This window comes from Nomia melanderi, chromosome 10, assembly GCF_051020985.1.
Source record: "Nomia melanderi isolate GNS246 chromosome 10, iyNomMela1, whole genome shotgun sequence".
In the NCBI taxonomy this organism is placed as follows: domain Eukaryota; kingdom Metazoa; phylum Arthropoda; class Insecta; order Hymenoptera; family Halictidae; genus Nomia; species Nomia melanderi.
The window spans coordinates 3,783,405-3,807,300 of NC_135008.1; the positions used below are offsets into that span (position 1 = coordinate 3,783,405).

The 23,896-nt window shown below is 53.2% G+C and overlaps 1 protein-coding gene across 2 annotated transcripts in view; it reads left to right on the top strand.

Annotated features, from left to right (window-relative positions):
• The window catches only part of LOC116434688 (uncharacterized), a 262,733-nt gene extending 256,385 nt beyond the window's left edge, over positions 1-6,348 (top strand). Inside the window, exons 5-6 of one of the 2 annotated variants that reach the window (XM_076371328.1) lie at positions 234-2,949; positions 3,072-3,391. In XM_076371328.1, the coding sequence (XP_076227443.1) occupies positions 234-2,949; positions 3,072-3,244 (2,889 nt within the window). In that variant the 3' untranslated portion in view covers positions 3,245-3,391. Of the gene's footprint in view, positions 1-233 lie in introns of both variants that reach the window. The other variant, XM_076371327.1, reaches the window with a different exon arrangement.
• Positions 6,349-23,896: the final 17,548 nt, after the last annotated feature.

Below are 23,896 nucleotides of genomic sequence, written 5' to 3' on the forward strand. Positions count from 1 at the left end.
GCGATCTCGGGTAAAAAGTCCCGTCGCGACCGATCAGGAAAGGATTCATTAAACCGCCGCGGAATTTATGTAACGCCTCGACGACGTACGACCGTGACACACAATCGTTTTTCCCGTCGCGGAGTTTTTCCGGCATTCACGCCTACGATCCTCGTAACAGTCGTTCGTTCCGGCCCCTCGGATCCGCGACGAACGTGACTCGAAACTAACGAACTTCCGTGATCTGTCGACAGGACTCGCAGAACGGCCCGGTGCTGGACCGATGGAGCATTTGCTCGCCTGAAGAGGAACCGCTGGTGTTGCAGCAGTTCCTCAGGTTCGCCGAGACGCGTCCGTTCGTGCAGCAGTTGCTGCTGGCCGCCGGAACGCCGGGGACGGATGCTATGTCACCAAGCAGACGACCTTCGCCGCCGACGATGCCACTAGCACACCTACCACCGCCGTTGCACCTGCTCCATTGCGGGCTGCCGCCGCCAGGCTCGAGATTGCCGCCGCCGTTGCCTCCGCCGCCGCCGCCGCCGCCTCCGCCGTCAGTCTCGCACCCCTCGATGTCGCCGACCACGCAGAAACACTATTCCTCCTCGTCGAGCGGCAACGCCGGGGTGACGAGCAGCGCGAACTCGCCGCCTAGGAGCTTAGAGTCCCATCTGACGGTGTCGCCGTTGAACCGGCTGCAAAGCATGCAGCCGTTCGACTTCCGCAAGCTCGGCACCCTCGATCTGACCGCTTTCTCGCCACTGCCGCCGCCGCCGTCTGCCGATCAGCTGCTGCAGAATCGGAAATCGATGAGGAACACCCATAGCCCGCACAGTCCGCCCCATCACTCGACGGGCAACCACCTCCAGAGGCCTCACATGCCACCCGTCGCGCCCGTGTCCTCGTCCGCGCTCAATTATGGCCACCCGTTGTCCGTCGCGGTGTCCTCCGGTGCCCTGCCTCCTAGCTTCCCCGCTCACTTCCCACCGCCCCATATGAGCAAAACTTCCGGCGGAGTGACGGGCATCACGGCGTCGGACGTGCACAGCGGCGGCGAGAAGAGCAGCGAGTTCGGCTCCGAGGAGGATGAGAAGGACGACGAGAACTGGGACAGCGCGCTGAACCTCAGCAGACGCGACGCCGCGTCGAAGCACGCCGCCGAGCACAGACACCATCCCCCGTTACCTCTGCAGGCCGCCCCGTTAGGCAGGCCACCCGGTATCCCCGGCAGGAAGCCTCATTCGCCCGGGAAACGGCCCAGCAGCCAATGGGGCGCGTCCACGAACATACCGCCGAACCTCGGCACAACGTTCATCAACCCGACCACCGGTAAGAAGAGGGTGCAATGCCTGACTTGCTTCAAAACGTTCTGCGACAAGGGCGCTTTGAAGATCCATTACAGCGCGGTGCACCTGCGCGAGATGCACAAGTGCACGGTGCTCGGCTGCAACATGAAGTTCAGCTCGAGACGGTCGCGCAACAGACACAGCGCGAACCCCAATCCCAAGCTGCATTTGCCGCACCAGCGGCGAAAGATCTCGCCGCACGACGGCCGTTCGTCCATGGCGCACGTGTCGGTGTTGCCGCCGCAAGTCGGCTTACCTGTCCCCGCCATGGGACTGAAACACTTACCGTTCGGCTCGTTCCCCTTGCTGACACCCCCGCCCGACCTGCGACCCCCCACCTCGCTGTGCGGCCTGGACCTGAAACACCTGGACCAGACGATGCCGTACGACGAGGCGCTGCAGCAGCGAATGAGCGTGAACGCGAGCCTCTCCTCGACGACCGCGCTCACCACGTCTTTCATGGCGATGTCGACCGCCGCCGAGACGCCTAGCACCACCGTCGCGACGAAAGGATCGTTCTCCAGCGGTAGCGCAGCGGACACCGTGTCGCCGTCGACTCAAGCGTCGACCGCGGTCGCGGAGGGTGAGGACGACGACGACGACGACGACGACAACGACGGCGGTATCGTGGTCGTCGCGGAAGACGACACCAGTAATCTACCATCGAGGATACCGTTGCGCCCCGGAGAGGAGGACGACGAGCAACCCGCCGACTTTAGTCTGACCAAGCGATCGAAGCTGTACTTCGGCGACGTCGCGGACGAGGATCTCGTGAGCAACCCCGACAGCAACGAGGACAACGACTCGATGGGCACGGTCGACCAGCAGAGCTCCTCCATGAGCCAGCACTCCCTTAACTCGACGTCCCTGCACAGCAGAGGTGTGCGGAAGAGGAAATCGCAGCATCCGATACGGTGCGCGGTTCTGACCGAACTGCACTCCTCGTCGACCGACGGAGACTCCTCCAACGACGAGGACAGGGTGAAGCAACGCTGCTTGTCCGACAGCGCGAGCATCACGTCGATGAACGACTTTCAGAGCGAGCCGGAGGACATGTCGATGTCCCGGCTAGAAGCTGGCGAACGGAAAACCTCGCCGAACTCCCCGAAGAATCTGAGCTTCAACGACCAAGAGTCCAACTCCCGCTCGCCGGAAGTGTGCAACAGAGGAGCGTGGATGATGAGCGGCGCCCGTCGCGACGCGGTTACCGCGCAGGACGCCACCGCGGACCACCTACCTCAGGACGATCCGCGGGATCTGAGCTCGAGAAGCGGCGCGAAGTCGCCGAAGAGACGGATGGTTAGTCCCGAACCAAAGACGTCGTCCATCGAGACGCCGGAGGCTCGCGCCGCGGAGGCCGCGCAGCCCTCCGCGCCGGCCGCGACGACCACGAAGGACCCGTGCGACCCGGGCGACAGGCTGAAGAGCGTATGCGAAGAGAACGCGACGACGACGAAGGACGAGGAGCCGTCGAGATTGTCCGTGAAGAAAGAGCCCGCGACGGAGGAGAAATCGAAGGAGGATGAGAACCAGGAGGAGGATGATGATGACGAGGATGAGCCGATGGAGGAGGTCGAGGAGGATGATGATGATGAGGAGGTGAACGACGCGCTGCGTAATCAAGAAGGTGAGCGTCCCGATGATTCCTCCCGTGCCCCGAGCTCGGTCGACAGCCGTCCGACGACGGCCGACGACCTCTCCCTCGACCCCTCGACCAACACTTTGCGTCAACTCGAGTCCTTGTCGCAGGGTCGCGCGATGCAGTATACCGGGATGCAGCGGGCGGCTTCGAGGTCTGGCCGCGACTCTACCAGCCCCGTCAGCCTCACGACGCCCCAGGACACCACCATGGAGAACTCCTCACGTGGCTTTCGTTCATCCAGCGCCTCACCCTCCACAGCGGCCATGGATATGGACAATAGTCTGATCACCTACGCTCGTTACGAGAACGGCGGCTTTGTCAGCACCCAGGAGGTGCCGTTGGACCGGGAGAATCCGCGACGCTGCACCGCCTGCGGCAAGGTGTTCCAGAATCATTTCGGCGTGAAGACGCATTACCAGAACGTCCACCTGAAGCTGATGCACAGGTGCAGCGTGGACGGCTGTAACGCGGCGTTCCCATCGAAGAGATCGCGGGACAGACACTCGGCGAACTTGAATCTCCATCGGAAGTTGTTGTCGACGTCGTCGAGTCCGTCGTTGTCGTCGAGCCTGCCGCCTAGCATGTCCCCGCGACTGGACGATCCCCAGATGAACCCCCTGTTGCGGAACGAGTTCCTCGCGAGATTGTACGCGGACGCCGGCATCGGCGCGCTCGGCGCCTATCCGCTCACACCGGGACTACCGTCGGCGGTCGATCTGGCGGCGAGAATACCGCTACCGCATCCTCTCCTCTTGCCGCCCCACCTGGGCACCACCTTCCCGGGCCTGTCCTCGTTCGCCTCGCACCTGGCCGGACTCAACGGGCTCACCCATCAGCACTTGAACCATCTCACCAGGATGTCCCAGGAGCAGGGCAACAGGCACCCTTCCGGTCCCGGGTCCCCGTTGTCCCCGCCGGGCTCCGAGGACCGAAAGGAGGAGGCCAGGTGTACGATACCCGGCTGCGACCGAGTGTTCGGCTCCAGGGCCGTCAGAGATGCCCACTCGAGGGACCCACAGGCTCACCGCGATCTACCGGTTCTGTCGACCAGCGGTTCGTGACCGATCTCCTTCTGCGGCCGCGACTACTACCCCCTACTGTGATGCCAAAATTCTGACGATTCAGACCGATCGCCAATGATCTCGATTAGGGAGGGTCGGTGGGAGGCAGGGCGGTCGCGGCTCCAGCCGAACATCGACCCCGTGGTTCGACTATAAACGTGCAATATCGGACGGGACGCACCGCGCGGCGTGCGCCGCTGGCTACCACGTTGACAGGGTTCGCGATCGTAACGCCTTCCGCACCGCGAGGATTCGATTCCGGTCGCGTAACCGACTGCAGTGCAGTTCAGTGATCGAGAAACTACTATACCGAGTCGGACGGCCGACCGAATAATCTCAATTTTCGTTTCATTAATTTCTTTTCCACGGCTTCCCCTCCAAACGCATCGCGTCCGATCCTGTTGTCTTCAACGATGAGTTCCTTTACAGCCGGAGCGTAGTCGATCGATCGTTGAACGGGTCGTTGGACGATCGAGACGGCTCGTTCCGTCTGCATAAATTCAGTACAAATGCGTTCCCCTTTCCTCCTTTACGTCCTCTCCTCCCCTCACTTCCCCGGTTCATCTTCATGAAACTTAAGGTGCTCCAATCTAGTCAATTCGGAAGTCGACAGCAACGATGCTGGAGTCGAAAAATTCATTCCCCATCGTCCGCAGCTGCGCTGGTCCTGAATTCCGACGATGTTTCTCGGTTGAACGTCCGCGACGCAATGCAATAGAGCCTGTGTAGAGACAAGACTGTTCGGATAGCTGGGATATTCATGCTAAAAGGAATCCACTTGTAACGATGAGCACTTGGCCGCGCGAATTAATCGTCAATAAGTAAATAAATCAAATTCGCGAGTCCTCGGGGAATTCGTCGCGGTTCGATGAACGAGTCGCGTGGAGCGCGCGGTTCCGCGTGGTTGCCGTCCCGTTCCCAGTCCGCGTGTCACGAAGCAGAGTAGAAAACTGGTCGACTGAAAAGGTAAAAAGCACTCGTTTACCCGCCTGAATCTCTCCTGTCGCTGGTAATTAATAGGAGGAAGAGGGGGCGACGACGGGCGGGCGGCGCGGCGGCCGAGGAGAGCAGGATCGGAAAGATCGTACGTACGATTCCGGTCTTCCGGCTGATTTTATCATCGTTGTGATAACGTAACGTTTAGTAAATATGCCACTATTTAATCAGTAATCCAATTGCTACCGCTGTATATATAAACATAGTACCTTTCGATGTATCGCGTAATCTAATCAATTAAGCTATCGACGCGACCGACGCGACACGAGAATCTCGGGATACGATAGTTTTTGTAAAGGCGAGCCCCGATCCGTGCGGATCGGTGAAACATCGACGAGGGGTGGAAGAAGGTGATCGAGAGAGCCGTTGGCGCGTTCACCGCTTGGGGGGACGCCATTTTGTTCGCGCAGCTCCGGCCGACATCGTATTTCATCGACGGAACGACCACGATCGTCGTATCCTTAATTCCCGAACGAACCGATCGAAGCGGAGAACATCGAATCGCGAGATCGTCGGGACAGAGGAGTTCGACTCGAGTCGCGACACAATGGCGGCCCGATTCATTGGCGTACCAACACTGAATGATGCCCAAAATATAGATACACAGCCGGTTCCTGTGATTTTCAGCGTTCCCTTTTTTTCGAACGCGCTGTGAACGCGGCAAGGTGAATCGGACGAGTAGAACACTGAAACTGTTTTCGGAGCGAGAGCGATGAGAACGGAGCCGATTGATCGTCGAGCGAAGCGAGTACGCGGGCACCGATCGACCCACTGAACGAAATCAAAGTGACGGACGTCGTCTCGCGCTAGATAAATGAGAATAGATAGATTTTATTTATTGTTTCCTAGGGATCCTACACGACACACACTTGTACCAGCGGCCAGTAGCGGGCACTGCCGCGGAGACTTCCTTTTCTCGTAGAGTCGAAACGATCGCGAACGCGTCGAGCGGAACTGTTCAAGGGACGGCGGACCCGTTCGCCGATTTCCTCGTCGATTCTTCTCTTCGGTTGTACATACATTGTATACCTTATTTTCGTAGCATGCGCGTCGATTTTTTTCTTTTTGTACGGCCAGGAATCACGAACACAGGGACGAGAACGGGAGGTGGAACGTTTTTTCTACGCGCCTGAGCCTAAACTGATTTTACACTCCCGCCTCGGCGTTTAAGGCAGCTCGCGACACACGACGAACCCACTACTAATTACACTCCTAAGGGCGAACCAGATTTACAATTGTAATTATGTATAAACGGAATGCTATGATGTATGATATTATAGATCGATTATAAAGAACATTCATCATTATGAAAATAAATACCTATCGAAATCAATACGCCTGACCTGTGCTTCAAGTCACTCACACCTCTTTGTACAATTTCTACCCTATTATAGAACAAACGTGAAACCATTAATAATTCTTTAATCCTTCAAATTCGCGAAATAATAGAACGTTCGAAAATACAAAGATAGTCTAGTCGTTCGATATCTATTTTAAATTCGAATTGATCATTCAGAAACATAATCTCTGTCTAACATCGATAGACTCGAATGCGTCACGATGCTATTTGAATTCTCGCAGGATTCCGACTCCACGCATGCCGGTCATTAAGCTAATTCTCAATCCGACCTTAGCGATCCAGAGAATCGAAGGTGCTAATCCAATTTCGCTGGACGATTAAAGGTCGGCGTGCATGTCGTGGCCACGTATACTTACGTACGTATAATTAACCATCTCGTTGCTCCTTGGTGATCCCCATTCCGGGACACTTCTAATTATCTAGGCCCGATGTCAGCGGACTTTTTCGTCTGTTTGCCGGGGAATTCAGCCGGGTCGCGAAATTTCAGGCAACCTCTCGCAACCTTTCCCCTTCCTCGCGTTCGGCAGCGAGCCCTCTTCTTCGTGCGGTTCCTCGTGGCACCACGAGGATTGGTAGGCGTGCGCGTGCACGCCCGCAAGATCCCTGATAAACGAGCCGGCGTCCCTCGGCCCCGGAGTGGAGATTTCTTTCGCAGAAAACGAGGTCGAGCCGGCCGAGGTCGTAGGCGGGGTCCACGGTTTTTCATCTTCCTGCACGCGGCGATCATCTCTTTACGCGGAATCGCGGCGCGGAACATCGCGAGCCAGTGTTTCGATTGCTGTATCGCATTTCGTGGAACTCGGAACTGGTCGAATATGGCGGTCTCGGGTCGGGTCGGCCTGATAAATCTCCGCGTTGAATCTCTCCGTTCGAGAGCGAGACTCTGGCGACATTACTTACGCAATTACTTCGAAATCTGGCTATTCGTCGATCGTGAATTAAAAATTAAAATATTTCTGATCTGAAACTTGGTAATGTTAAAACGTTCAGCAGTTCAAATTATTATTTCTTTCGATGTAACAGTCGAACGAATTTTACTTTGGAAAATCTAGCGAATCATTTAAAACGACTCTAGACTCTCGGAATTAGAGACGAACGTACAATCGTACTAAGACGATTTTGATAAAGCTTCTTTCATCAACTTCGAGATAAGTTCTCGTATCAATGACAACCGTTTCCAGCCTCCGGTGCGAAAAAGCTGAAATCATCCCCCGGAGATTCGACGGCATTCTTCGTCTGGGAAAGGGGAAAAAGTCAGCAGCCGAGAGGAACGAGATAAACGGATTTGGCGTGGCTTCCAGGCTCGGCGCGGTGTCGAGTACGCGTACTCCGCCGACTAGAACTTTACTACCACCTCTCCGGTTGTTCGGACCGCGCGCACGACAGGTGTAGCGTGGGAGAACGAGGGTTGGAGGGGGAGGGAGCGGCGGGTAGACGGCCAGAGAGCAGAAGAGAAGGATAGGAGGCAGGAGGCAAGAAAAAGGAGAAAATGGGAGAAAGAACGAGAAGGCGGTCTTCGGTTAACGTTGGCTCGCCCATCGATCCCCCGCGCACCCCCGGACGAGTCCTACCCTCATGCCGCGTCTCCCGCCCCGCCATGTGTTTCGCTACTTGCCGGCGCTGTAACCGCGACAATGAAACTTCTGAACTTGTTCCTTCGAGTTTCGGAAGATGGATAGACCTGTTATTAAAGAAAGCCGTAACGACCGATGCTCGACATTGGAGCCACGAAACAGGTCAAAATGGCAGATTCCTGAATTCTTTTACAATTATTCAAAAGGTGACGGATGCTTTGAAAAATCATTGACGATTTAGTAATTTCTGAATTGTAAGTCAAAGCGAAATTTCGATGAATATACTCGTGAAGTTTTTATAGAAAAATAAATATTCATTCGATTGGTTGGTAATTTTAGTTTTAAAGGACGTTAGCACTTCAGGCATCTAGACTGTAATACGCGCTGACTATTAGAAGCGAGAATATCGTTTTTTTTTCTTCGAGTGTTAGAATGTAGTAAAAACATCCGTGTAAACGTTCGTTAAGTTTTGAAATGTTTTGTCGTGGAAACTTCGCACTGGAAGGAGGAGCGTCGCTGCGCGAACGTCTCGTTCGAATTTAAATGAGCCGCCATTAATCATTTTTAAACGGCACGCGCCGCGGCCCGCTCACGATCGAGAAATTTCACGCCGGCCAGGTTACAGCTTTCGCGGGGCCGTTTAATGCTCGGTAATTAAAATTCTGCCCGGTTAAGGGTAGCATTATTGTTGTTGAGAACTCGGCAACCGAGGGCAATAATTGCAATAATTGTCTTGACGAATGCCGGTGCCGTGATTTTTTTTCCCCCTTCGGCTCCGCCGCGGCGAAACCAGCACCGCGTGGTACTTGCAATTTGCTTTAACGATAACGGTGCGAGTTTAACTTCGAATCACATCCATTCCGACCGCCGCCCGTTTGATTCGCGCCGCGATCGTGAGTGAATTTTGGGATCCGCAATTTATCACCGTACCTGTTTATTTCCGCGCGATCGCGGTATAGAAACGCAAACAGAGCGGAGAGTAATTTTTTTACCCCCGCCCCGAGGTTAATACGGTTTAAGTAGATCTTTCTGTTGCCCGCAAAAAACTAAGACGCGCATTTAATAATTCAGCTAAACGTATGATTAATACCAGGTGTACCAGAGGAAAACAAACCAAAGTGACCCTCGATAATTGCAGGAGAATACCAGAAGAGGGACGAGAACGTGCAGTTAATATCATGTTTTCTAAACGGAAGCTCGAACAAATTTCCCTGGAATGACATAAGTACAGTGCGCGAATGGTAATTCGCTGCGACAACAAGGGTGCGGAACGCTTCTTATCAAGGTATTTAGCAATTTCCAACCCTCTCGAGGTTTAAGGAGACGCGCGCGCGCGCGGTTCGCCCGGGGTACTTAACCTACAACGAATTGCCGGGTTCCACGGGAACGGCCGAAATTACGTGTAAATTACAACATCGTCGCGATGCGACGATAACGACATTGTTTGCGACGGGTATCGCTGGTTCACGCAACGAGAACCTGTCGCGTTTCGTTACCGCGAGTGGCCACCTTTCGCCGATGATGCACGGAGGACGCCGGGGCGCACCTGCAAATTGTAGATCGGTATCAACGGGGCAGATTAGACACCTCGTGATCACGGAGCGAGCTTCCATTACGCGGCGGAACTGAAGAAAAAATATGTTCGCTGACAGGAAGTCCCTCCATCTCCGAAGGTAATCGGGCGCAGTGTCATCGGCGCTGTTATACTTGTTCCTCTTACGGTTCGTTGGAACGTAATTTCACTTTCCCGTTGAAAAGAAAATCAACCTTGAACCGCGCGGACTGTCCAAAGGTGATCGTAAAAATTACACGGTATGGATTTTAACTGAATTCCCCAACGAGAGAAAAGAGAATCCGTCGTCTCTGTATGATTTCTAAAAATAAACGTTGAAATTATACAGCGCGAGTCCTAGCTTCGGTTGGCCGTTCACGCGTCGAGGATCTCCAATCGAATCGGCGGAACAGCTGCGGTTCCCGTGCTCCCTTCGAGTCGACGCTCGATTCGTACGTCTTCCGACAAATTGTGCCGGCGACTAAGTGGCCCGCCGATTAGAAGCTCCGCGGCGATCGCCGCTGCGTAGAGATCGATAGATCCTCGTCGAACGATAACGCGCGCTCTTCGTTTCCTCGGCGTGGATCCCCGCGGTCGGTTAGTCCGCTAGGCAGGCCGGATGGGACGCGACATGTGCACGACGCCGAAATTACCCTTGGCGATTTTTATCTGGCCGAGATACGAGGGTCCGATATTCACGGTTCGACATGGAAGTTCGCCTGCGGCGTCTGATTAAACGACCGAGTGGCTACACGCTTCTAACGTGTATTTAGAACGCGCCTATACGCCGTCGATGGGGACCGTGTACCTGCTCGTACCACGTCGATTAGGCGTACCGATGCGATGCCGCCCGAGATTATTTTATTCCTCTCTCGTCCCTCGCACGTTCGTTGTCGCGTGTTGTACGTACAAGTGTTTTGTAATGCTAATCGATTCTGCTCTTTGAAAATCCCTTTAATTTAATCGTTTTCCTGCAGCAGTACGAATGGAAACATTTCCGTGTAGATCAGTGATACGCGAATAAAACGAAAAGTCATTGTCTTCGTTAATCGCTGATAGAAATGTGATGTATTTAATGAGAAAATTTTATAGTTTGCAATGATAATGTACGAATAGGCTTCGTATTGTGAAGGGTTAGAAAAGGTTGAATCTTTCTATCGAGTTAGAATGAATTTTACTTTTCATCAAGGCTGACGCAAACTCCGTCTCCGCTGTTAGTCGAAAGTAAAAGGAAACAGCGTATGAATACTTTCTTCTTCCTCCGCGTTTCTCTGCTCCTTATTTGCACATCGCGCGCAGCTGTTTAATCCATGAGAACCGGCGAGTGACGAACAATAATGTTATTCATGAGATCAATATTATAAAGCCGCGTGTTTGAAATTCGAATTTGTTTCGAGAGGCCGAGTCGACGACGCCTAAGTAAAAGGCGCGAAGGAAACGGCAGGCCGGCAGGAAGCGTTCGTTAAAGGAATCTGCATTTTCCCACGACAACAGTTACCAAAAGGAACAGTCACCTGTTTTCTGCCGCGAGGCCGAGGAAGCCGGCTCTCCAGTCCTCGGATTATACGCAGACCCGAGGGCAGCGACGAAATCGCAGATGACAGGCGTCCCCGAAGGAAGGTGCATCTTTATTATCGTAATGAGGCCGTTTTAATGCCGTCTGGAACGAGCCTAACGGTCATTAATGGCAGCAGACTTGCCCACCTTTAGCGTTATTACGCGATCGTTAACGCGTTCACGCGCACGCATGCACGGGGTGTCGTTTTAATTTTCTCACGCGACTCGAACTATCGGAGGTTCAGCGTTTTACAGCGCGGAATTATGCCGCTGCCTATCTTTTACTGTTATCTTTATTCCGGCCGCTTCCAGGACGCTTCGAATAAATTCGTTTTTTGCGCTCGCCGATGCTCTCACCGAATCCAATCAAATTTTATTGGAGTCCCGCCGGTGTTCGGTTCGCGGCGGCGTTCCAACGGACGCGGCGCTCCGAGCATCGACGTAGTCTCCGGACGATGAAGAGATTTTAATTAGTAAAAATTGCGGCGCGCGAATAAATTAGGAGACGTTACGTTCGACGCGCCGGCCGGAAGATGAAGCGCGCGAAGATTGAAGCCGACGGTTTGACAACAGGTCTTACTTGTAAATCAATTTATTAGGAGACTGGTTGTGTGTGGCGGAAGGGCGGCGCGATGGACCTTATTAAAATTCGAGACACGCGGTTTTAACGATCGGGGGATACCGGGGGAAGTGTGCGGAAGGAGACAAGATATAGGTCGATAAAGCGCAGGCATGATGGAGAATGTTGACCGAGTGCACGGAGGTAACAGGACGTGTTACAAATTGCGAAAGGGAAATGTTAACGATAATGCCAAGTAAATATCCCTCGAGGAATTACCCCGGGAACAATTATAAAGGAACACCGTTCGTTTATAATACACTTTTTCCCGTAAAAATTCACTCTCTCGACATTAATATTTCTCAATTGCGCAAGAATAACCGGCTTCCCGTTGTCGCGGATGGGTTTCCGCGAAGTTTAGAATCATTTCCGATGCTTATTTCGCGTGTATCTATCATTAGTTTATTATTACGATTATTACTCGTCCGCGAGATGCGTCCGCAAGAAGGGTGTTAAGATGACGGCGAGTTTAACGAAATATCCGATTGTTTCTCAGACTCGACCACAAAGCTTTTCCGGTTCGATCTGACGCCAGCTGGATGGACAGCGCACGCGATGCGACGCGGCCATCCGGTACCATCGATTGTCGCTGCTCGGACGCGACAACTTCTTCGCTCGACCAACGATCCGACCGTCGCGATCGTCGCTCGCGTTTTTCGGCGACAATTGGCCAGGAACACGCGAGTCCCCGGCCCGGGTTCGTTCACCGAACTCGCCTTTGTCCGCAACATTGGGAACGCTGATATCTATACAACGCTTCACGATTACGCGTCCTCTCTATAGGGTGTCGCATCCTGCGGAAGTTGATCTCTGTGAGGTTTACCGCGGCCGAGAGTGAGCTAACCATAAACACCTCCGAGTAACCGATTTAATGCGGCTGAAAAGGATCGCGACGAGCTTACCGGTTACAAGCTTACGTATTCACGCGTCTCTCGCGCGAGTTGGGAAGAGTCGTTCTCGGAAAAGGGAGATTCGAGTGTGGCAGCGTGGTATTTATCTTTCTCGCGCGTTTACGGCGTCAAAGGCGAGGAAGCGACGCGTGGAGATTGATTACCGATCGATTAACCGAGACGTGACGCGAAGATGGACGCGCTCGATGAAAAGAAGCATGAATTAAGAGTCATTTGCGTAATGCGAGGAAATAATGCGGTCACGGTTTCGCGGTATTCGATTACAGTCGGCCGGCCCTGTCTGAACATCGGCCGCTGCACCTGCTAGGTACCATTAGCAAACAATCAGTGTATCGATCACCGAAATCGAGATTATCGTAATTTGATTTTCGGACACGAGACCCGAGGGTCCAGCCGGCTGAATGAGTATTCATATTTTTCCCCGGTACGTCCAGTTTGTTCCCTAATTGCCACTGAATTGGGGATTGAAATCATGCGGTGAGCGAAGTGTTAGTTTGTATCCGCCGATGAAATATTCATAAACTAGAAATAATGAATTCATTCGTCGGGATCATCCACTTAAGAGACGTGTCTTGAGCTCTTGCACCCTTTATTTAGATTTCCAAAGGTTCTAAACTATCAATTTTCACTCGTCGATATCTTATTAAATCCGTATCAAATCCTTCTCGAAAGAGCATGATAGAAACATTCATGAAATTCCAACTTCTCACTCTGTCCATTAACCGTTCATTTATCACTACCTTCGAGACGGGGTAGCAATAAGAATTTCTGCTGTACCATTTAGTAATTGTCAAACCACTGGCAACGCTCGCGGCCATTAGAACGCGTCACAGTGATTTCAACATGCTCGCTCGGCAAGAACGGAATAACCGAGTGATCCGAGCGAACGACAGGTCGTGCACGGGCCAGGACGTAATCATAAGAGTCCGGCCGGCGTAACCGTGAGCGCGTTGGTTTCGTGCGAATCGCAAGGCCCGCCACGATCGCAGCGGCCGATAACGAGCCGCTATCCGCAACAGCAACAAATTGGGGCTCTATAATCGCGCTAATGCATCAACCGCGGCGCACGGGTGTGACGGTAAAATTGCGGCGAGTCCTCCCGCGAAAAGGGTCGATCTTATCGGGGCCGCCTTAAGTACGCGAGAACCATTGTACACGCTAATCGGACACAGACGGTGGCACAAAGTGCTCCGGCATTTTTGCGCAGAAGCTGCAATCAACGCGCAATACGGTTCCACCTTTGGATTAATGGCGGCGTGGGCCGCGAATCGTGGTCGCCGTGTCGCCGTTCACGTCCTACTCGTTTTTACTCCTTTTTAACGATCTTTCCACGAGTCGACAGCTTCAACGAGAATATTTACTAATCATTTCCATTGATTATTCACCTGCGCGCCGGGAGTATCGAAGAGGTTGAATGAACGTGTAAATAATTCTATAGAATACACATGGGTCTTCATAATTGCCATTCCAGCATCGAAAAATCTATGCCGTGCAATTGGAATAGTTTCATTGCAATTTCTTTAATACCTCTTATAGCCACTCGTATTTCAACATCCTTCGTACTATGTAGACGCACATTGATATTTTCTCGGAGAAGTAAAACCCGAGATCGACGGAACGAAGATGAACCCTTGACTCCGCGGGCAATACTCCTCGACGCTGATCTCAGCCGAGCATCGGTACCCCCGAAACCCCGAAACACAACGGAGAAACGGCGTGCAGCCTTGTTCCCTCGGATCGGTCGCAGAGAATTATCCCCCTCCCACGTGTCGGAGCGCGCAAAATTTCGCTCGGAACGATCGAGCCCAGATGCAATTGCATCTTGCCGTTCGGCAGTAAAACGGTCCCCGCGTGTCTCTCCCTCCATCCTTCGCTCTCGGTCTCTCACGGTCGAAATTAGAAAAGTGCCGGTATAAAACCAAGGGAACGGGTTAGTTACAACCTATGGCCGAACAGCTGCCGCGAGTTCGACGTCGGGATATCACGCGAGAGAGCGACGGTAGGAGATCGTGCCGGAGAGAGAAAGAAGAGCAGGCACGGCGAGGGGAGGGGACGTCGAGCGAGGCGCGGGATGAGGAAAAATACGAGTGTCCGTCGGAGAAAGAGTGCACGGAAGGAACGCGGAGGGTGAGGGACAGCGGAGCGGCCGCAGGTAGGGGAGGGGAGAGAGAGAAAGAGCGTCCGAGCCCGAAGACAACGACCCTCCACTCAGAGCCTCGTAAAAAGGACGGAATGTCACTGAATGACGGGCCGCGGGTCCATCGAGTCCGGTAAGTAATTCTTCGGCAATTACATAATTACTCGTGGTTAGCGGTTGCGCGTTAGCCGGGGCCCGGTGGTGTGCCGGTCGCGCTGACCAACGCCGGTCGTTACGATATTTACTACTATATAATGGCTGCCCCTGCCGACGAAGAAACGGGCCGCACCGGCGCGGCGCGGCGGCGAGCCGGGGCTCGTACCGGTCGCCGCGTCCTCGAGCCTCCGCTTCTTCCCACCAGAAGGACAGGTGAGGCCGTGGCTCCGTGGCGATCGTGGTTCGGCGGAGCCGCGTCCTCTCTTTTCCACGAACCCGCGCGTCTTTCCCGCGACCCGGCCGCGCACGGAGGTTCAACCGGCAGCGTCTTGCCGGGTCCGGACCTATCCCGGGCCTCAAAGAAAAAGATCGTTTCGCTTTGCTCCTACTGGATACAGTGATTATTGGTCTGGACGGTGGTTTTGTCTCTCGGGTGCCGTATCCGCTGGATCATTACGCACTGTGTCGCTTTTTCGCGTGCGCGGAGGCCGGTGGTTGGCACGATGATAATCATTAGCGTTCCGATCGAGAATGTTTCTGGAAGAACGACGTGGAACACCGGGAAACGCTCGTCGAGCGCGGGTTTTGTCCGTGGAGGTTCGCGTTCAGCGAGATTTTTCGCGGCCGCGGGGATGTTGGACGATGGTAATTAGATGGAGGAATGTTTCCGGAAACAAGGTACAGGATACGGTGCGTGGGCTTCGTTCCGTTCGCGGTGGTCGTTGGCCGGCACGTTGATGGCGCTCCTAATATTCGTAGGCCCGCGAGCATTATCGTCCCGGCGATTGATAGTGAAAGGTTGCGAGGTTCGCGGCGGACCCCGTGGACGTTTCGCGGCGGAGGACGGCCGGATTACGTGGAATTGATGTAGCGTTACGAACGCCGCGACGGCTGTAATGGATGTACCGCTGGTGGTGGTGCACGATAAGCCGGCAGAATGGATGCACTTTTCACGCATGTAGCGTTCACCTCGCGGCGATGCACTTCTCGCGCTGTTGCAGGTGGTCTCCTTGTAATTGTGCTCACTTTTCTTGTGACAGAGCCGTGCCTTGCATCGCGCTGCCCGAACGAAACGTTCCTACGGACAGGCTACTTTATACGATCCTCATTGCACTCCGTTTCTATAGGTACCGCGGTGTATTATTAGCCGGACACGTTGCTGGCAATTAATACCGAGCAATATTTCGCGTGCACCATCAATTTTCGCGAATCCCTCGACCGCCCTTTGAGAGAGCTAAAAATCCGACAACTGATTGCGATTTCAAGGTTTCTACATTTGATATTCGATTCCTCCGACGTCTCGTCGCGTTCGATTTCATCCGAGGATACCTCAGTCGCCAGCGAAGCGATCGAAGGATCAACAAGTAACGCGAAACGCAACGACAACGGGTCTAGACGCGTAATTTCCGTAATTCCACGTGTAGCGCTCCTCCCCGCAACGAACGCTACAAGTCGCGGGGGCCGCGCTCGCAACAGGCGTCCCGGCGAGCACGCGAGACTCCGCGCGATTAGTAATTTGAATCGTTACGGCCGTCATTCCCACCGTTCTCGAGGTCACCCGCTCGAACTCTGCACCGAATTCCGCATAAGGGAACGCGTTACGGCGGCCAGCCAACCGCCGCCCGCCCGCCCGCCGCCATCGCGGTTCCCATCCGAAAGAGTATCCATCTAACGATGACTTTTGTACACGCGGACAGCAGGTAAACACGGCCGCGGCATCGGGAACGGCGAAAAAGGGGATCGGGAGAAGGACGTGCGCGAGCAGAAAAGGAAAACGCCGGGCCAAAACACGCGTGACCTGTATTTAAGGTGGTTTCGCCCGCTCTGGTTCGGCTCCGGACCCGGGCTCCCACCTTTTTCACTTCTTATTTGCAAACCGCCCTCTCCGTTCCTCTCGCTCGCTCCGACTATTTTCCCTTCCCTCCAGCCTCCCTGACCGCTCACCCTCCAGTTGCACGCGAACGTGAGAACCTGCAGCCTTACTTCTGCCGTGCAAACGCGCCTCGAAGTTCACCCTAGCTGGCTACGCTATCGGGTCGCGTTTTCATGAGACCATAGGACACTGTTGCCATCACTCGCAGTAACGAGATGTCTTCGAGCGCGCTTATTTCGTAGAGATTGATTTCTATGCTGGTAGATTCCTTGAGGATCTGAACTTTGAGTTCGCTAGACATTTTGCTAACACTGTTTTCACTATTGATTTATCGAAGCATGGCTCAAGTGTTGAATAGGAGAAGCCTCTGACAGGTTTTTCATTGACTATTGCTACCCTCTCTCGAAGACTGAAAGCGACACGGACAATTCTCGAAGCAACGAACGAAACGCATCGAGCTTCGCAATCAGCTTTCACTGATATTTATTGCAGTAACCCCGTGACCCTTGGTACCAACCCCCAGCCCCAGGATCAGAGGAATCGTCCCGGTGGTGAGCGAGTCGGAGCGCGGTTCGACTGCCGATCCCAATTCGATATCACCGACGCAAAATAAGGGGGAGGGAGGTGGGGGTAGGCTCGGGGAACGGTATATCGGTCATCGGTAATAAATTTAGAAACAAATTGCCGGTCACCCCGGCGACCCATCGCGTCGGGGGTTGATCGGCCGAAGAGGATCGCGAAGAGGAAGCTCGGAGTGCTGCAAAGCAAACAACAATAATAATTATTTGATAGGAACGAGCGGAGCCATACGCGGGGCACCGGTAATATCGGCGATGGGATGTTCTACTCGAGTGACCTGTCAGCCGGCGTTGAATTAATGGCAGCCGAGATTTCGCGGGGAAACGAGCGCCGATCGACGGGACGGAGAGGAAACCGAACGTAGAGATCCGCGAGGTAGACCCTCTGACCGGTGTTCCTCGGACTCTCGTAGCTCACGATCGTTTCTGCTCGGAGCTACGGTATGGTGAACGTATTTGCGGACACCGCGTCGTATTTCTGCGCGCGTACCACGCGCACCATACGTAGGGAAAGGAGTACGTTTATTTTTAATGGATGATTGCACTGAGAGATTAGGAACCAAGGAAACAGAGTAAGAATTGGTTCGTTCGATGCGCTTTTTACTCGAATCGTTCCATTCATCGATGATCGCACGCTTCATCGAAGTGTACCCGAAGTGATCCATCGCGTCTCGCTAGTTCTCCGCGGACGAGGAGCAATCTAAAAATACGTTGGCCACAACAGGAGATAACTCGCCGCGAGTTACGCGAAATCGAAAATAAACGCGGCCCGTTTCCAGGGTGCACGGTATTAAGAAACTGCGAAGCATGCAAAGAGCGCGCGCCAGGTGTTTCCGGCAACGTGGAAATAAATCTTGAAGATACCGCCAAAGCGGAATAAAGAACAAAGTCGAAGAGGGGGCGGGGAAGGCGAGGGAAAGGTAAACAGAAATGCCTCGAGATTTATCTGGGCACGACCTGTAAGGTAAAATTACGACACCTCGAGGGCTGGATCCTTCGATGATCAACCTGCCGATACAAATGTTACCCGGCTAAACAGAGGAATAATTATTTTCCCCGATCGCCGATCCGCCTCGCGTGAAAAATCGTGGAAAAGGTTCGAAAAGTGGGTCGACCCGCAGCCATCTGTCGTTGAGGTTTCCCAGGGCGAGGAACGGAGTCAGCGGTCGGAGGGTATAATGATACGGGCGGAGAGGAGTGGCGAAACGGCGAAGGGTCCACCCCGTGCTAATTAAAAGTCTGGCCACGGAATAGATTATCCGTGGCATTCTAGGCTCTCGTTCGCGAGAGCCGGTGGACCAAGATGGAGGCGAGCGTCCAACCTCCGGGCCCCGATTTGACACTTCATCATTCGTCGAGCACGCGGGACCCTGTCATTAAAACAAGATTAGTCTCGTAATCGTAAACCGCGTCGGGGGAGGCACCCATCCCGCGTTGCGCCCGGTGCGCTTCAAAGTGGTGAAACGCGTTGCTGACCGAGGGGGCGGGCCCGCTTTAATATGTTGCGTTATTGCGTGCCGTTAAACGTTCCCGCTAATATTAAAACCCGCGCGGAGAAGATTTGACAAGCCCCGGCGTATCGTTTGCGATCCGTCGAGTTCGTGTTGCCGTTTTACCTAATAATCGTTGGTTCGCATGAGCGAGAACGTCAACTTTAACGAAACATTCGGCAATATAATACAACACTCGACGAATACTATATAATCCATACGATATTTCACGAATCTAGGAAATCTATATACGAAGAATCCAAGGGAAATGCCGGAGAAAATGACGATGTCACGAAAGAGAACATGGAAACACATAAGGGCGACGTATAGGTAAGTAGGGGTTGCTGGAAATGTCGGGGCGAGAGGATGTGATGGATTCGTAGGTTATAGGAAACAACGGGCGAAGCCGCGTTTCGAGGTTGGCTGAATATGGCGGCAGGACGATGCAACGTCGCGAGCATTCAGCCCAATCCGCCGAAAAGGAACGAGGGTGGCGTCCCGGGGCCGCTCCTTCATCCGTGCATTGTGGATTCGCGCATACGTAAGTGCCCAGACCGTTGTACGCGGAACGTGGAAACACGTCCGGCTTACCAGGGATTAGTGTCACGGTAAACACGGTCCACTCGATCGCGATAGACGAGCATAAGAAGCGAGATAATGCAACCCGCGGCGCGTGGGCTGGTTCTCGGGTTGTCGCGTCCGCGCCGGTTTCCGCTCGCGAGACGGAAGACCGGCGGGGAGGAACTGTCTACGGCTATCTTCGTGATCGTTAAACGCGCGCCGCGGAACGAGGGAAGGCGCGAATTTATACTTCGCGAGAGAACCACCCGGCGATCCACGGTAAATTGGGCTTAAATGCTCGCGCCACACATTCGGGCAATCAACGGGGCGAGGAAAATATGCGAGGAACTAAAATCGGCGAAGTAACGGCGAAGTACGATTCCGTACACGCAACAGGACCTTTTCCCACGTCCGTATCTTTGTTTACCTAACAACCCTCGTGTTACGCTCTAGAATCCTTTAATTACCTGAAACGAGCTACAATTTCGGAATTCCAGCGGGCCAGGGACGGACGGGCCGACGCTAGACACGCGAAACGACGTCCAGTCGCTATGACTGACTTTAGACACGCAAAATTCCGAAAGGGTGGGCCGCGTGGATTCGCGGAGCCGGAGATCTCACGCGGCCACCGTGTAGTCTGGCCGGGAAGTATCCAAGTTTGCGGTGTAGCCGGAGAAAGCATCGTTCTTAGTTAATTAGGGTGGTGTCTACTTCGAGATACCTACTACCCTCTGTGAGTCGCAACCTTCTTCCGACCTTGATACCTGTGGGAACGCCTTCTAAAATGAAGATTCTTTATTCTAGTAAACAACCAGGATTTATAGAAAACTATATCACTTTCGCAAGATTCAATACTCTACTAATCATATATTGACTGAAGACGTAGGACTATTGGTTTATAGCTTCACGAAGCTTCTATTCAATACCATGTTACAGTAAATTCGACTAATCCAATTATACATGACTCCCTGGAAATTATGGATAATCACCAATAACATTGGAGTTGATTATACATAATCACCAAGGGATTACGCGTAACCCTCGTTTTATCATTTCCCGGAACATACACACGTTGTCCACGGCCATCCACTTTGGAACGAAGATATATGCGAAAATCGGCCACCGAGGAACACTTCAGGGCTAGTCGAACAAAATCGAACAGAGTTACCCCAGAAGAACTCCCCCGGAGTATTCACCGGGAAAGCTTTCTCTCTCCTTCCTCCGCGCGCGCCCGGGGAGAGTGCGTCCCTCTCCCTCGCGAAAATGAGAGTTTACTGCCTGGCAGCGCGGACCCAGGGAGAAGAAGAACGCTCCTTTGTCTCTTTATGGTCTGAAAGTGGCCCGTGGATCGAGCGAGGCCCACGGACCGCCGTCGCCATCGACGTCCGGGGCCCGTCTTCTTCTTGGACGACCACGAAGAAGTACGGTCGGATAATAACGAGTTTCGCTGTCGTCCCTTTCGCCCTTTCGCGTAGCGCGAGTCGTAAAGTCGGGCCCCGCCAGCCTGCCCTTACTCTCCCTGTCTCCCTGCGTGTCGACCGTTTTTCTTCACCGGCCACGGGAGATGCGGTGGACGATCGTGTCAAATTTTTATTGCGCCAACGAGCCTCGGACGATCGCCTCGCCTTATACGGGGACCGGGGTGGCCGGCCGCGGAACGCGACGGGGAGGAGCCACCTCGCGCAATGGTTTTTCAGAATTCTTCGACTTCCCCGGGGGTAAAGTCCCCGGGACATGCGACGGCGAACCGTTCGCAAGGATTTCTCGTCGACCTTACATTCGAAAGTTTAGCGTTCATCGTTCGAACTAATGATCGTACTTGAAAGTTTTTCAACGGTTACAGCGATCCTAGGTAGCTTCAGGTTTCACCGTAGAGTGCTGGTTCGTGGAAGATGTAGATTTAATAAGCAGAGTTCGATTCGGACATTTAATCGATACGTGTAACTTCGGAAGACCCTGGTGAAATATTTTCAAAATACAAGCTCCGTTCAGCTCTTTCCTTGATTCAACGATTAAGCGATTTCGCGGAAGATTAATGACCAAGGTCAAGGAAATCACCCGGAAAACCTACTCGCGCGTCCAATTTGAGTTGACTCGAAACGGACGCAAACAAGTCGGTTCCGTCGAAGATTGGAGCGGTTAAACGAGAAGCTTATAGGTTCTGATCTAATGGGAAAGTCAGTCGGCTAACGGGTTAACGGGTTAGCAGCTTCGAATCGCCACTCGACTTCGAAGTACATCGGAGAACGTAACAAGGGCGGATTCCAAAATCTCCGCGGGTCGATGGGGTAGACGCGAACGAGCGTACCGGGACAGGGCACGAAGAAGCAATATTTGTTGAAGCACGGTCGTCGGGTCCGAAACACAGGAGTCCGGCGATGCAATATTCCGAGGTGGTTATTTTTCCCACCCCCCGGCCCCGGCCGGTTAAAAGAGAGCGACGGGAAAGTCGAGGGCGCGGAGGGGAGAAGACGCATTACCAGATTGGCCCGCGCCGCTCGCATTCACCGGTCTTTTACATTCACGAAGCTTTTATTCGGTTGATTTGACTATACGCTTCGTATTCACGGCTCTCGATTTGATTTGCATTGATTGGAGTGCCCGCTTTTCCCGATAACCGGCCTGGCCCCGTGGTACCGCCGCGCTCCACCACCTCGACCGCCATCGTAATATCGCGCTCGCGAGCCCCGGACCCTTTTTCCGCTCGTCCTTTTCAAACTAATTTCACCCGGCCAACATCCCGTTCACCGTCGGTGTTTCTCGTAATCGCAACAAGTTTGCTCCTCCAGCCGTTTCTCTTTCCTTACCCTGTTCCCCCATTTTTCGAGCGACCACGGAAACGAAAGTAACACCGCATTCGCGAAACCGAACGATTCCCAGGCTGGTATTAATAGAGAAACGGCGGTGTTTATGGTATATTCGATTGTCTAACTAGCCGTCAGCGTACCGTTTCGTTCGACACAAAGCGTCGAACGTTCCTCGAGCCGGCAACCCCCGTTTCGTGTAAAGACGAGGCGAAACGGCCGACAAACAAGAAGAGTCGTAGCCAGCGGCCGTTTCGTAACACCGTTCGCCGTGTTCTTGCGTAACGATGACAGCATTATGCCGGTGTCAAGGCGGCCTGAACGATGATTAATCGATCGCCGGTCACAAATATCCCGGATTCCGTGACTCGACACGGCTACCGGCGGCTAGACGAAGAGGAAGTCGGTGAATAACACCGTGGCCACTGTACCATTTCGGGGGACAAAGCCGCGCGGATCCTCGAGGGTTCATTAATAAAAATCATATGATCGTTAGAGCGAAAATATTTACAGTGATCGGGGACTGCCCCCGTCGGCGTTCCTTCTTTTTGGACCGATGTAAATTGGAACGATTGTTGAACACCGTGAAAGGAAATGATAGGCGGTGGCAGCTAAGGTGTTTAGATGATGTTGCGTTCTTTTAAAAAAAAGAATACAGCCGAACAGGTGAGGGTAAACGTTCAACGAAACTATCGAGATCTTTCGTAACTGTCCACCATTCTCACGGTTAATGAGTGAAAGTTAAGCGGGGAACAACTGAATAGTTGCATTTAAGATTGAAGTTAAAGTCCAAGGACCAATGAGCTTCGCTGGATGACAATTTCCTGGCCTTCAGTTCCTCTCGCAGCCCTCGACGATTATCTTCTAAACATCATGAAATTACGGCCGCGAGAAGGATTTAATCAGAGTCGCTTTGCTGGCTCTCACAAAGGACAAGCGGCAATTTGCAGCGGCGTATAAATCACCCGGGGGACGCCTCGGTTCCGATACATAATAGGTGTCGGCGATCTATACACTTTTTCACCATAAATAACTGTACTAATAGTATAGCAGCGAGATGAATGATGCCACGGGAACGCGGGATACCTACGGTCCGCCGCGAAACGCTCGCGTACGAATCAATTTCATCTGAGAAGTTCCCAGGTGGACCCGTTTTCGGGGCCAACCCCTTGCCAGCGGGAGAAAAGAACTCGAGACTCACCGCCCGACGATTAAACGTCGGACTTTTCATTCCCTTCCTCGGTGTTTTCTCTACGATTCCTCGCGATCGACTTGCTCCGGCTCATTTTTTACTCGGAAAACGGAGGACAGTGGCCGGGTCCCGTGAGACGGAGCGGAACGACCCGCGACCATTTATCAATCGATTCTATTCGAGGTTCGATCCTCTTCGGCGCGCCTCGAATCAGGACGCGAAGTTACGCTCGATAATATCGCACAGTTTTTTACGGTATAATTCAACGTCTAACGAGATGCCCAATTATTTATTCGGAACTTGATGAAACACCGGAAAAATAAACGTGAATACATTCATCCCACCGCACAACGCGCCTCGGCTCTACGTCTATTCATTTTGTCTATTGCTTTGACCGTTAAATAAACCCAGCGCAAAATCTCCTCCACGCTGTGCTTCAAACGCTCCTGGTAATTATCAAAATGACCAGGTTCAATTTCGACTCGCTCGGTGATTGCTGAACGTTCGTAAC